General features: G+C 36.5%; 1 protein-coding gene across 1 annotated transcript; it reads left to right on the top strand.

The window, feature by feature from the left end:
- The first annotated feature begins 708 nt into the window (after window positions 1-708).
- On the top strand, window positions 709-11,640 carry LOC107698766 (transmembrane protein 235-like). Its single transcript, XM_016499866.1, has 4 exons — window positions 709-1,040; window positions 1,524-1,601; window positions 3,273-3,410; window positions 11,366-11,640. Exons 1-4 carry the CDS (start codon window positions 863-865, stop codon window positions 11,638-11,640), a joined length of 669 nt encoding a protein of 222 aa, XP_016355352.1. The 5' UTR covers window positions 709-862.
- Window positions 11,641-16,240: the final 4,600 nt, after the last annotated feature.

Below are 16,240 nucleotides of genomic sequence, written 5' to 3'. Positions count from 1 at the left end.
CAAGTTCTATCAAACCTTTATAATTAATCCAGAACGCGGCAGCAAGATAAATTTTTAATGAACCAAAAAGAATGCACGTCACACCTCTGTTTATCAGTTTGCAGTGACTACCAATAGCTGCTCGCATAAAATTCAAGGCATTAATGCCTACAAAACCACCACTGGCTCTGCACCCCTTTACCTAAATTCATTACTTCAGACTTATGTGCCCTCTAGAAGCTTGCGTTCTGCAAGTGAACGTCCCTTTATCGTGCCATCCCAAAGAGGCACAAAATCACTTTCACTGACTTTTACATTAAATGTTCCCTCCTGGTGGAATGATCTGCCCAACTCAATCCGAGCAGTCCTTAGCCATCTTCAAGAAACAGCTAAAAACACATCTCTTCCATCTACACTTGACCCTTTAACACTAACACTCTCTATTCTGTTTATATCTTGTCTACTTGTTTTCTTTTTATTTAAAAAAACATGTTGATTTTAGTAATAAATGTGCTCTCTCTTGACATAAAAGAGCTGCAAGCTGTGTTAACAAAATATCTGTATTTACAAGCCACTATATAGAGAGTAATCTATTTACAAAGAAAGGAAAGAAAGCACCTCGTCGCTGATGATCAGATGCAGCACAGAGAGCGAGAGTGAGGTGAGAGAGTATGAGAGCGTTCAGAGCTTCTGCTCTCTCTCCACATACAGCTGTGCAGGAGAGATGCGAGAAAACCCTGCGGTTTCCTCATCCAGCTGTTGCTGAGAGCTGCTTCTTCCTTCAGCCTGGAAACATCTGGAGAAATAAAGCTGGAATCATGTGCTTTAATGTGTCTGAACACACTGGGCTTTAGAGGACCTGAAAAGAGGGGTTTTCTCGCTGATGAAGATGAACTTTGGGACAGTTGTGATCTCTGCGGGTCTGTGTGGGCTGCTCAGCTTCATCCTGCTCGCCGTGTCCATCGGCACTGAATACTGGTACATTATAGATGTGGATGAAGGGAAGAACTCCAGCCTGGAGTACAGCAGCTCTCACTCCGGACTCTGGAGGATACATGAAGGTAAGATCACAACACAAACAACTTGAGCTTCCTTCATGTGCGATTAGATTCTGCACCAGTTATTTCACAAATATTCACAGATTCAGTCCTCATCACTGGCTGAGTCTCTTTTATGTTATGTACATAATTAATGTCTCGTCCAATTATGTCGCTGTTTCATGGCACTAGACACAATCAAAGAGAGAAGCAGTTCATCACACAACTGTAAATGTTTAATGTTAGACACAGTTACTAAATCTGTTGCATAAAAGAACTGTTTTCCATTTCATTCTAATTGCAGTAAAGATGATTTCTTCCCTCAAACACAAAGGCTGCTTTGCCTTATAAGAAAAGAAACCCTTTAAATGCTGCCTGTGTGTTGTATGCGGTGAACTTTGTAGGCTGTAATATGTCGAGATAACCAAGAAAACTGATTCGCAGGCAACTGTGTGAAGCGTGATGGGTGTTTGCAGCTTATGACTGGTGTTTCAATGTGACCCACAGGACAGAATGGCAGTTACCACGACATCTCGTTCTACACGGACACCTCCGACCACACCGAGCAGGAGAAGCACCTTTTGAGTGAGTCTCTGAAAGCTATCTACACATTAGCCACAATCAGAGAATGACACTGGAAATAGGCTTGTTATGTACAGTGTATTCTCGCTCTCTTTAAGAGCTGTATTCTCTGCACGACATCCATCCTGATCCATCATTGGCCACCTGTATTATAAGAGAGATTGCACAATTATCAAAGCTCATGGCCTTTGATTAGTAGTCATATGGTGTGCTATATTGACAAAAAGATGATATCTCGATATTTTCCAGGATTTTGTCGATAGCGTAAATTAGAAGCTACTTTGCTAGTGTGATTGTGTGCCAGTACGTTTGCTGATTTAGGCCTGTTGTGGACAGATGTCTCCCAAAGCTTTTCATATCTTCATATTCTGTGCGGTAGTTAGTTCACAGCAGTGATAGAGACTTTTCTATCTTAAAGGGGTCATATGATGCTATTTTAAAGATCTTTACTTTGTGTATTTGGTGTAACAGAATATGTTGACTGAGACTTTAGTCTTTGCAACTTTACAGATCTTCTTTATGCACCAAGAGCTTGTAACACTCCAAAGAGAAAGAAAAATTTGAAATCGCATCATATGATTATGATTTTCCATTTTTACCTTTATAAGGGCAATTTTTCTAACCTTATTAGATGTATGCATCATCTTTCATGTCAAATTCTTAAATTTATTCAATAAATTATTTTAGAATAATAAGACAATGTAGGCTGTTAACAATCAAATGACATCAGTATTAATAAAATCCATTCTTTGTACTGCAGAAATATCACAGAAGCAGCATTTAGATGAATTAACACTGCAATTATGAGAATAATATTTAAAAAATAATGTTCTTACTATTGAAATATGTTTTTATATGCTTTAAATATTAATCTAAAAGCACCAGTAGGTGGTGGCAAGTCGCTGTCTTAATGAGTGAGTCACTGAATCATTCATTTAACCATTTTATTTAACAGCTGATTTATTCAGGAACAAGCAAGTGACTGTCTTTATGAATGGCACATTGAATCGTCGGTTAATTTAAAAAGCTGATTGTTTTAGGGACAAATTAATTATTTATATAACTTTTTGTGTTAGCAAAATAGAGCAATATGTTTTAGGGACAAATTAATTATTTATATAACTTTTTGTGTTAGCAAAATAGAGCAATATGTTTTAGGGACAAATTAATTATTTATATAACTTTTTGTGTTAGCAAAATAGAGCAATATGTTTTAGGGACAAATTAATTATTTATATAACTTTTTGTGTTAGCAAAATAGAGCAATATTGACAATATAAACTTCTTGTTTGCTGAACTATAAAATCAATATCACATTTGCAGTCATGCTTATCTTTGGTAAAAATGCTTCTTCGTTTGAAATTGCTTTAGAAATGTGAGACAAAAATGTGTACAATGGACTTTTTGCCCCCATTTTTTTTACATTTTGGGGTCATTCTAATGACATTCTACTAGGCTACCACATTTGTTTATTGTGAGTGAGTTACATACTTGATAATGTCAGTTTCCAATTACGATATTATCATAGACAATAAACATTGCACACCCCTAGTGGACACTAGATCAAACTCACTGAAATGGAAAGGACAAAGCTGCTCCAGATGTCTATAAACATGAATGTGTGGCAGCAGGTTACACTAAGCATGTAATAAAGACCTGTTTGTGTCTCTGCAGAGTTGCACAGGGTCATCGTGGTCCTGCTGCCTCTCAGTCTGGTGCTGCTGGTCTTTGGTGGGATCTTCGGTCTGGTGGCGTCTTTGGCTCAGAGCTGCACTCTTCTCACCTGCATTGCTGCATACTTCCTCATCTGCAGTGAGTGCCATTAACAGCTACACGGCATTCATTGGCCATCTACACACATCAAATGAAGTGAGCTCTCAGCAGTGCTATCGCTGGAGTTTGTGTTGTTGTGTATAGGTCAGTGAGAGATGCGTTCAGTGGCTCAGACAATGTCACGTGTATGTAACGTGGATATAAAACACAATGGGAAAGAAAGAAAACAGAAAATGTCAGGCGCTCCAGCTGAGTGCAGCTGTTAGGTGAACTGGTCACACACAGTGAGGGGTTTTAATAGATATGGAGTTTTTTTGTTTTTTTTAATACTTTATTTATAGGTATTTCTATTAACAGGGGAAAAAAATCGAATAATAAAAATTGCAACAAAAAATAAACAAACTTCCCAGAATATTCCCCCATTTCACTCTTTGTGCGGTTTTAACAGCAGAAACAAATAGCTAACAGTTCAAAGACAACAGACACTATCTTCAAAACAACAAACAAATGTGTAGCAGCAACGTACATATGTAGGGTAGATATGGAGGTTTTTAGCTCAATAATCCACAAAGCCTACAGTAATGAATGGCAAAAATATTGAACAGATTTATTTGATGTGTTTAATGTGTTTAGGGGATTTATTTTATAATCTAGATCCAAAGTATGTTCTAGGCACAAAAAAAAACAAAATGCAATGTAATGATCTAGCGTAGCGTTAGTTCTGGCAGCTTACATTAGTCAAGCTCGCATCAGCTGACTCTCAACTGATCCCCATCTACCTATAGGAATACGACACCTATCTAAGCATTCATATATAAGGTCCCTCAATATCAACAGTTTTCGCATTGCTCAATAATTAATTACCCTCCTCCATCCCCAACTCCTCCTCTGTCAGTCAGGATTCAGCCTTCTGATTCTCCTTTGAATCAGACTAATTCTAAAATGTGTACATAACATTATTGAACTTTAACGATATCTGCAATACATTTATGTTGGTTCTGTTCTGTTTACCCTGCTCAGCTGCATGGATGCGCAGGGTGTTCTTGCCCAGAGCAGAACCATACCGCCAATCCAAACTGTATGCTAATTGTCAATCATCTTTGATGATAGTGGTCCTGACAGAATTAACCGTATTCATACCAAATGTTTTATTTATTTGTACTTTTTTTGGGGGTACAGGTCTTTTGGTTTGGCATGCATACTGAACAAATGCAGCGTTGTTTTAACCACTGCAAGTGTGGAACTTTTGTGTGTGCAGAAAAACCGTTTTATGGACAAAACAGTTTATATTAATATACTTTGATGTTAGGAGCGCATCTGAAAATTAATGGACACAGAAAAGTGCACAATCCAAGTCTTGAATATGAGAAATATTAAGTGCTTTGATATTAATCACAAAACCTGCACAACTTTCACAGTGTGTTGTTTATTTGCATTTAGACGTTTTCCTCAACAGAACTTCTAACTTATAGTTTTGTCCTGATCTGGAATGTTAAAAATTCAGACAAATAGATGTATAAAGGCTCATCCTGCCAACCACTGAGTCTCTATTAAACTTCACAGACTTGAATGAAAGAGTGCAGACATCAAACAGGAGCAAATTATTCTCACTAAAATGTACATTTTTCTAAAATAATTTGCATTCAAATAAAAAAAAAAAGCACCTTCAACTGCAGTACAAAGACTGCTCTGCATCATTTTCCTTGCTTTGCACTGCTTGCTTCCAAAGAAATGTTCACGTACAGTGTATGATTATATAAACATTGTTAAGGTACTTCTGTTAGTTACAGTTTAAAATATACAATTTCTACTGTTTGATATCTCACAAGCATATGGACAAATTTTACAGAAGTAGTAGTAAAACAGTGTGTCAGTGTTCAAGATGGACATTGCATGGATGACTCTGGACTGGAATCTGAATAAAGCAAAAGCAGGGCTCAGATGTTCAGGACACGGTGGCCGAGACACCAACAATGAATCAGCCTCATCTGCTGTCACCTTTGCCATCAAAGGCAATAAAGCGCTTAAAAATAGTAGTTTTGCACTACTGTATACCTCTGCTGATTACTATAGAGTTACTATTCATTACAATGTACATCAAATTCAAAAGCTACAATTTGATATGATTTGTTTTCGGCATTATTCATGGCATTCAGTCTGTGGTTTACTTGCATATCTGTAATCAGCAGATTTTACTCCTGTGTCTGTAGCTTGTAACACTCCAAAGAGAAAGGAAAACTTGAAATCGCATGATGTGACCCCTTTAAAGAACATCAGCATTTGATTCTGTCTTGAATGACATAATTAATTCACACCCTCATCACACTTTGTCATTATTTCTTCTCATCACTATAACAGAAATCATGAGATTATCACTGGATGTGTGCTACAAAATTTCGGATGAGTTATTGAAGAAAACATCAAAATATAAGTGGGAATGACATACAGGCTTTTCTGTGAGTAGACATCGAATTCTTCATGGCAAAGACGAAAGGGATCATCCAGATTTGTATCAGTGACAGGTGCAAAAGCTTCATCTGCCATGGTATGAAGTACATCAGGGCCCACGGCATGGGTGACTAGCATACGTGTGAAGGTACCATTGAGTCTGAGGCATATAGTGGGATTGTACAGAGACATACTGCGATGAAACTGACGTCTTTTCCTGAGAAGTCCGTGATTAGAGTGAGACAATGCCAAGTCTCTTTCTGCATGTGCTAGCATGTGCTTGAATGGTCTGCCTGCAGTCCAGATCTGTCTCCTATTGAAAATGTGTTGTGAGTCATGAAGAGGAGAATAAGACATTGATAACTAAGAACTGTTGAGCAGCTGGAGTCTTGTTTCATGCAAGACTGGGCAAAAATTACACTTGCACACCAGCAGAAATTAGTCCCTTCGGTTCAGGAATGATTAAAAAGTGTAATTAAAAGGAAAGTTGATATAAAATAGTTGCAACCATGTCTCTGTCCCAACTTTTTTGAAGTGTGTTGCAGCCATCAAAATCAATTTGTTTTAATTTACAAAATACAATTACAATTAAGGCCAGTGAAAACAGGAGTTATATAATTTGACATTTTAGCTTATTTACTGACTCCTTTGTTCATATCCTTTCCTCTCTATTAATGACTGTGCTGAATGTAGCACGTCTGGTTAATAATTTGTTATTCTCTATTTTTGTCATGATTGCATTAAGGTTTATTAATTACAATACAGTGTGTTATCTATTTCTATAGTTTATCATAAGAGGAAAAAAATACAAGATTCATGAAAAAAAACATTTATATTTCATTCTCTGCAGATGCAGTTTTTGGTCTTTACTGTGTAAATTACTGTCAATTATTCATCACCAAATTTAGGTCAGATCTTCATCCAACCCAAAAGTTATCAAAATGAATTGTTATCAAATGAATTGTTGACATGCAAAAACATTTTCCATGCTGAAAACATTGCCTGTGAAGCCGCCAAAGATATCATACTGTATGTTCGCAGAGCTTTATTTCCTTGCTGAAATTCAACTCAGTAAATAAGTTACTAATATCATTATATTAGGACAGGAACCACATTCAAAAATGTGACAAAATGGCTAAATGTGCTCTGTATCCATCTGTCATCTGATGCTTTCTCTGACAGGCACAGAAGCAAACCCTACATCAGCGCATTTTTTCTTTACCGTCTTGAAAAAGCAATGCATTGTTTGAGAAATGACTGATGTTTAATTGCAGAGCAGCAGGAAAACCTCTCTTCTGTTCTTTCTGTCGTGTATCATGAGTGATCGTGAAAGGTCAGGGCTCCTCTGAGTTTCATGTAAGTGGGTTCATTACAGCAATAATGGCTGAGTTCATGACGGTTCCTTCAAGCAGGTCTCAAGGAAAGCACAGATCTTCTCTTACTACTATGGTGATTATGAGCTTTCCTATTAATACTCCCACCACTAACCTGTGTGACTGTCATATTCTGTGCTTGTGCACTGCTGAGTTTCATTCTAAAGAAAAGACTAATTTGCTTCTATAGGATTTTGCCATCATGCATTTACTGTATAGAACATGATGAATCAAGCCATTACAGCTTTCACATGGAGGCTGTTCAGACTCCTGCTGCAGAGCACCACTCACATAGTTTTCCATTAAATTACATCATATTTGTCCCAAACTGTTGTTAATGTACATAATGGCTTCACCTAGGCTGGAAGTTTATGCATTTTTCAGTAGTACTTTTGTCTTTTTTGTGGCTGGAATGACGTCTATGCTTCATACAGAGAGAAACTATATTATAGACTGCACTTTTTCTTTCCATTTGCTCTGTTTTGTAAAAACACCTGAACTTGAGAATGCAAAGTACAAAATGGCATGCCCGGTATGCGGTAAGGTTTTTAAAGGTTTCAAAAAGTCATACAGTGCATAGTAGTATTTACACATTAGGAATACAAAAGAATCTCAGAAATAAAAGTATGAAAGCTGCACTGTATGTACAAAAAAAAATGCCAGGAACTTACAGGATTAAAGAGTATTATTTTACAATAAATTAATGTAGTCAGAGATTTATTGTGAAATCAATGCATGCTGGGTCATTTTCTTACAAATGACTGTGAATGAACAGCAGAAGGATGCTAACATTACAGTAATTTACTGCTCTTGTTTTACTGTGAATTCACATTATAAAGTTGTCTTTAACTGTGCCACTGTGAGAAATTTAGCTGATTACTACTGTAATGGTTTTGAAGTGATAATTGTTTGGGATCTTTGGACCTTGTATATTCATATTCAAATTTCTGATCATGTCAGAAGTTGACAAATGAAAACAGTTAGTAAAACTATGCTTAGCATGAAGAAGTTTAATCAATAACTTATTTCATATTCATAACTGCTTGTGGATGGATCTTTCACAATATTAAAGCAGCTGCTGAGATACATCTTTAAAGTCCCCATGAAATCAAAATGAAAGTTTTTTGGGTGTTAGTATCAATATGTTAGTCTTAAGGCAGTGTGCTCCAAAACAGTGACAAAATTCGCATTTAGAAGATATAAGCATTCAAAGCTTGCAGTTCGTCACTTCTGCCAAAACGGCTCAACGATTTTTTTGACGTCACATCGTACTTCAGCTTCTCATCAAACTTTCTGTCCAATCAAATGCTCTCTAGAATCCCCTACACTATAAAATAGTGTACTATATAGGGGACAGGGAACGATTCAAACAGTGTAAATATGCTTTCCATTGAGGAAAAAAAGAAATCTGGTTTTGCGCTGTCACGCTAACCACCGCACCGCACACACACCCTGAGTCAGCGCAGACCACAAAATGTATCGGAGCTATTTGAATTCTACACACAATGCTATATTTTATAGCAATATGGATGAGATTGTGGCTGGCGTACAACTGTCAAATGCGGATTTACGGAGCTCAACGGCTCTAGCCCAAGCTGTGATATAAACGAACGCTATTGGCCATTTTAAAAAGGGGCGGGGCTGCTTGATATGTCCCGCCCTGTCTTCCTGTTTCCATTAAAATGACATCAACACAGAGTAACGCTGTGTGTTTCTAAGCATTTCAGGGGACCTTTAAAAGATTTGGCATCAATACTCAACATACAAAACACAACAATGGTAACACTCAACAAATAAAAACAACACTTACAACATAAACCAATATTACAAAATAAACAAACAATACAAACTGCTAAAAGTTAACCAAAAATAAGTTCAACAAGAATAAAAAAAACAACAACATGATCTTTTCATGCTGCACTGCATGCTGGGTGCCTTCATAGTACATATGAACTGTGATGATGTTTGTTTACAGTATTTTTTTCCCCCAAAACTGTACACTCACAGTAAAGCCAAGCTTATTTTTTAAAGGACAATGTAAAAACATGCTAGTAAAGTACTGTAGATTTTACAAGAAGTTTCTGAGAGCGCAGTTAGATACAAGTTGTCACGCTACGGTGAGATAAACGCACAAAGAAAATAAAGATAAATGCAAATAGTCTTTAATAAATCCACACAAGGGTAAATCCAGAACAGAACAGGAAGGAGACACATGTAGGGACGTAGTAGACCGGACACCAAACAGTGAAATGAACACAACTAAAATAGAGGTGCTAACGAGGGACAGACAGGTGAGGAGGATCAACTAATGAGGTCACAGGTGAACTGACTAACATAATCAAACACGGGGAAAAACTGGGTCACACTGAGCACATGGGGAATGAAAACACAACAAACACAGTCCAGGGGTGTGACACAAGTGAAGTCCCACTCTGAAATTATTGTGAAAGAAATGCAATTATTAAACTGAAATATGCTGTAATTTCACACTAATTTTTTTAACAGTGTGTCACTGGGGCAGTACGTATTCAAAATGTACACCTTTGTACCTAAAGAGTCCATATTGGTATATATATATTAGAGTTTTTCTACTCTTTATGTATTATATATATATATATATATATATATATATACTGTATATATGAAGAGTTCAGATGCACATATCATATGCATATGTATAATCCTCTAAGTGCCATTTGAAATTTTGGTAACACTTTAGAATAGGGAACACTTATTCACTATTAACTACGACTTAACTTTTCTTTAATAAATTCCTAATTTGCTGCTTATTAATAGTTAGTAAGGTAGTTGTTAAGTTTAGGTATTGCGTAGAATTAGGGCTGTAGAATAAGGTCATGTAGAATAAGGCATTAATATGTGCTTAATTACTACTAATAAATGGCTAATATTATAGTAATATGCATGCTAATAAGCAACTAGTTAAGAGACCGTAAAATAAAGTGTTACCGGAATTTTCTTTTAAAATGAGCGGTTTTATCAGGCTCTTATGTGTAGGTTCAGTAATTTCACTCTAATGACAATGAATAGGTTATTTTCTTTGCCATTAAAGTGAAATAACTGAACATATACAGTAACTGAACATACTGCTTTTAGAAGAAAATTTCAGACGGCACTTAGAGGCTTTTGCATCTGAACTCTTCATATATATGAACATGTATATATCGAACGTTGATCTGGAGTTTAGCACACACACACAGATTTATACGTTTTATAAATGAAGTCACTTATCCAAGCTGGTTAGGCAGGTTTGTAGTGAGGTTTAGTGGGGTTTTGAGCAGTTGTCATCTGGTTAGAGACTAGCTGGCTTCCCCACTAAACTGTCTAAAAACCAGCTTGGTCAGGTTAGTAAACTGGCTTAAAGGGACAGTTCACCCAAAAATGAAAATTCTGTCACCATTTATTTACCCCCAAGTTGTATCACACCTGTATGAGTTTCTTTCTTCTGTGGAACACAATTCAAGATATGTTGAAGAATGCAACCAAACACTTGCTGGTAGACATTTCCATAGTATTCCCCCCCCCCAATACTATACCACAGGTTTGGAACACTTTGAGGGTGAGTAAATGATGACAGCATTTTAATTTTTTTGTGTGAACTATCCCTTTAAGACTACAGTTGTTAACAACCTTATCTTGGTTTAAGCTTGCTTCAGCAGGTTGGAATACAGCATTCTATGTTTTTATGAGAACATTTTTATATGTGGCCATGGACCACAAACCCAGTCATAAGGGTCAATGTTTTTGAAATTGAGATTTATACATCGTCTGAAAGCTTTCCATTGATGTATGGTTTGTTAGGATTGGACAACATTTGGCTGAGATACAACTATTTGAAAATCTAAGGGTGCAAAAAAATCACAATATTGAGAAAATCGCCTTTAAAGTTGTCCAAATGAAGTTCTTAGCAATGTATATTACTGATCAAAAATTAAGTTTTGATATGTTTACAGTAGAAAATTTACAAAATATCTTTATGGAACATGATCTTTACTTAATATCCAAATTATTTTTGGCATAAAATCTGTAATTTTGACCCATACAATGTAATGTTGGCTATTGCTACAAATATACCCTTGCTGCTGGTCTGCTAGTCTGTTGCTGTCTGGTTGTTTAGTGAGTGAATGGAGTGTAATGACGTCTCTTTGTCCACAGGTCTGTTGACGGTGTCCGGTGTAAGCATCTATATCAGTTACTCTCAGCAGGCTTTGGAGGAGCTGCAGCACATGGTGGATATTGAGTCACTTTCTCACGTCCACATGTCCTTCGGCTGGTCTCTGGTCATGGCCTGTCTGTCCTTCTCCCTGGAGCTGCTGACGGGGATCCTGCTCATGCTAGCGGCCCGTCTCATCCACCGTCAGTGCCACCACGAGCCTGCCGCAGTGCTCTCCATGAGCCAGAGCTCACCACAGCTTCTGAGACTGCAGTAATGATGATGGTCATTTTATCTACAGCCTTATCAAGAATTGAGTTTGTGCTGCATCAAAGTAAAAATGGAGAGTGCCGGGTGGCAAATGAGACAGCTGCATCAATTATTGAATGAGAGTGCTCAGTCGAGGTCTGCCAAATTTGTCTGCATCACTCGAGTGTGTCAGTGCAATCACATGTTTTCCTCAAGGCTTCTAGAAACACATTTTCCAGAGCTAACTGATGTCATGTGTCATGCATTTACTGTATATATACTCTTAAAAAATAAAGGTTCCAAAATGGTGTTTTTGCAGCGACGCCATTGAAGAACCATTTTTGGTTCCACAAAGAACCTTTCAGTGAATAGTTCCTAAAAGAACCATTTTGAAGAACATTTTAAAAATCTAAAGAAACTTTTTCGACTATTAAGAGCATTTTCTGCATTTGAAAGGTTCCATGGATGTTCAAGGTTCCTCATAGAACCATTGATGCCAATAAAGAACCTTTATTTCTAAGAGTGTAACATGATGAATCAAGCCTTTGCAGCATCTCTAGGCACACATTTTGCAGCATAGTGTTTTTTTTTTCTGTCAATGAATGAACAAACAATTTTGGTAGAAGTTTGTGTTTTGCTTATTACAACCAGCCAAGACCTCTAACCTGTTTTAAATTACAGTGTAAAAAGTTTTACTTGTGACCACACTTTTACATTTTATAGGAATTGTAATACAAATTCTGCTTAAAGGGTTAGTTCACCCAAAAATGAAAATTAGGCTGCGTTTTACTCACCCCCGAGGCATCCTAGGTGTATATGACTTTCTTCTTTCAGACGAATCCAGTCGGAGTTATATTAAAAATTGTCTTTGATCTTTCAAGCTGTTTCAAGCTGCGAATCGATGCGTTTTTGTAAGAAAATATCCATATTCAAAAGATAATAATCACTTGAATCTAGCTTGCGCTCACTGTTGTAAACAGAAGCAGTTCCGGGGGAATGACGTATGAGGTCAGCTTTGCGCATGCGCCGCTCGTCACGAATTAGAAGCACAAAACGAGGATTTGTAAAGAAGAATGTTGGAGGATTTCGATATAAGCCAAGAGGAGACTGGTTTTCCTTTGCTAAAGTAAGGAAACTTTGCTTTCTTTGCTCCTGTAAACAAACGTTGTTTTTCACGAGACTCACCGGCGCATGCGCAACGCTGACCTCATACGTCTTCCAGTTTACAGGAGTGAGCGTAAGCTAGATTAAAGTGATTATTACGTTTTGAATATCGATATTTTTCTTACAAAAACGCATCGATTCGCTACAGAAGGCCCGGAGCCGTGTGAGACACTTTTTTTATGGATGGGCGATTTTTATTTAACTTCTTTTGGACTGAAGCAATGCAACACCCGCTGAGTGCCATGAAACAGCTTGAAAGATCAAAGACAATTTTTAATATAACTCCGACTGGATTCGTCTGAAAGAAGAAAGTCATATACACCTAGGATGCCTCGGGAGTGAGTAAAACACAGCCTAATTTTCATTTTTGGGTGAACTAACCCTTTAAATACTTAATTTACACATAAAAATGTTCATACTGATATTTAGTATGTTTAGTTGCAGTATAAATGCTTAATAGAAAACTGTTCTGTTGTAAAACTGTCATATAACTAACAGTAACAGTCATTTAATTTACCATCTACCGTGCTAGTCATGCTGAAGTACCATAATAAACATTACTGATGCCCACCAATTTTCCCCTCATGTTGTATATCTCATTTCATATTTTTTTTATGATTTTTACTGTCTGATCATTACGACGCAAACTCATTCATAAAGGCACTTTGCAAGCCATAGAACAATTGTAAATGAAGCTAGTTATAACTGTGTTTTTATTTGTGGTAATTACATTTATCTCCCTAAGGCTCACGTTTCATTAAATGTCCAAGACGCACCATGTGAGCTCAATTCAAAAATCAATTTGTCACTAATTAACCAATCTATTTAGGAAAACTATTTAAGAAATGCGTCATAGGAACAGAGTGGGCTGTTTTCGCTCAGAAATAGTTCATTCCAATTTCCAGAAAGAAGTCTTCTCTGAAGACAACCAGTCAGTCCAGAATGTAATATGCTACATTATTTTCAGGGAAATATGGCTGTGTTATAATGTTAAATTGCAGAGCCCATATAGGAATAGTGACTGGGTGGCTGTAAATCTCTGATTGCTGCATTAGAGACCAAAATAGCTGCAATAAAGACAGCATTAAATGTCAAACCAATTCTGTTAAGGGTGAAAAATGGTCTGGTGATAAATGGAGTGAGGAATGTGCCTGAGCGCAGTTTTAAAGTTTCTCTTAATCACCTACACTTTAAAATCAATTATATGAACAAACAGTTTAAATAAAAAAATTTATGTTTTATCATTTTCTAAAAAAATAACACTTTTTAAAAAAAATTTAATGTGGTTTCTTGGAATTTTTTGAATGGCTCATGTCAAAAAAGCCCAAAAGATAATTGTAAATGCATTTGGTGGTGATCTGTGATGAGTTTTGACCACATTTAATGAATTTGTAAATTAAAATGTGTTAGAAACAGTACAAGAAACATGCAATGTCACATTGCAAAAAACCATTTACGTCACTTTGACAGCGTCACTAAAGAATTGTGTTGCGGGTTCTTGTCTTTTTCTCTTTCTTAGGCTCTCACAATGTGAAAAATACAACAGACATTGCGTTCTTGCTCTCGTGAGTTAATGAAAAATAACTGATTATTCATCAAATTATTTTACTGGATTACACTTGGAATTTACAGTACTTTCTCTTACTTGTCCAACTGAACAGAATATGGAAATGTTTCAGTACATACTCTTATATAATATGTAAGTGGCGATTATCAGTTTGTGTGGGAAAGGCAGGTGCACACTGTACAATTTATAATAGTTATTTGCAACTGTTCCTTGTCAGACTGTATGAACATGATCCCAGCAATAAGCCATTTCAGACTGTAGGATCTTAGTTGTCGGACTGCACGAAAAGTTATGCGTTTCAATTGAAATGGCAGCTAGCATTTCAACACAATTGAACTATGGGGGGGGGACCATGCTACTGATGGTTCTCGATATGATGATCGTCGTAGGAAAAGCCTACAGATTTCTTGATTGCTTAGAAAAGTAGTAGTACCTCTCCTCAACAAGCCACATGATTTGAGAAATCATTAATGTTCAGAACTGGAGTGGATGAGTTATGGCAAAGCTCCTTTCATGGCAAGTCAATTCACTCAGCACTTCTTACAGCAGCTCCATCAAACTGCAAGAACTGAAGACAAAGAAAGAGATGACTTTGCTTATTGATGATTGGCTCTTTTATTTGCAAGGTGCTTCGGGTGCTTTGGCTCTTTTAATTTTGAGTGCTTCTCAATACTCAAATTAAGGAACGCTTATTTCTAACATTTTGAATATTTACTATGTTTTTTTGTGTTTTTTTTTTTTTTAAATAACCAGAAACATAAGTACAGTTTCTTTGAGCACAGATGGTAACACTTTGAAGTGACTCACGGGTGATCAACAATTTTACATTGTTGTATTATACACTGTTTGTGATTAGTGGTGGTTCTCCAATAACAAAAAAGTGTACAATTCAAAAGTAAAATACAAACATATTAATCCTATTCATTCTGCATCTTTATCTAGTAACTGTTCAAGATCCGGCCAGAGAATCTCTTCTACAGACACCAGAACAAATCCCTTCTCATGCAGATATATAGGTTACCATTTATGGCCATATCAAAAAGAACTCATCTATGGGGCTGAGGAATGAGGAAGAGGGTTAAAGGAACACATTAAAATCTCAGAAAGTCAATGAACCGGCTACATATCACTTGGAAAGTGGAAACCTTTCCACTTTAGTGGCACCTCATGATGGCTCTGGCTGCCCAGATCCCTCTACTCATCATGAAATAATTCACCCTCAAATGATGTGATGCTGATTTGTTCAGTTCTTTAATATATACCTTCGTTCTTAATTAATCTGATGTGAATTTCTAATAAAAGTTCTTTATTGGCATCTATGTTTCCACGAAGAACCTTGGAATCGATTCCTTTGCAGAAAAAGGTTCTTTTAAGAACTGTTCATTGAAAGGTTCTTTGGGGAACCAAGAATTGTTCTCTTCTGTCCCATCACTGTGAAAACCCTCTTTTGGATCGTTTATCTTTTGGATCGTGTAAAACATTTTACATTGTTGAATATAACTCTTTTATAGGCGTTTGTAACTTGTGTGGGGTTTGTAATTTCACATGCTAGTTTGTCTAGTCTAGTTTGACGGTACTTTAAATAAACTTTCGAGTGACTCTTTATACATCTTGCAGTTATTATTAGTGTGTGAATAATTCTGTTAATTAATGTTTGTTATTCATGTGTGTTAATTTATGTTTCTATGATGAATATAACCAGTGCTTTTTATACGAGTGTATGATGTATTATTAATAGATTTGTGTTTCCAGTTATACACAAAAGGCTTTAGAGCTGGAATTTGTGTGAAAACGGGTGATTAGTGTTAATTAATGATTGTGTTTTGTTAAATAATTCAATGGTTTGAATGAGATGAGTTTAGCCTGTAAGTGATTGAAAAATAAAATGTGTGAATTT

The sequence above is a fragment of the Sinocyclocheilus anshuiensis genome, unplaced genomic scaffold (genome assembly GCF_001515605.1).
Source record: "Sinocyclocheilus anshuiensis isolate Anshui unplaced genomic scaffold, SAMN03320099.WGS_v1.1 scaffold178, whole genome shotgun sequence".
NCBI lineage: Eukaryota > Metazoa > Chordata > Actinopteri > Cypriniformes > Cyprinidae > Sinocyclocheilus > Sinocyclocheilus anshuiensis.
Note: the sequence above shows the minus strand (reverse complement) of the source record. Positions and strands in the feature narration are given on the sequence as shown.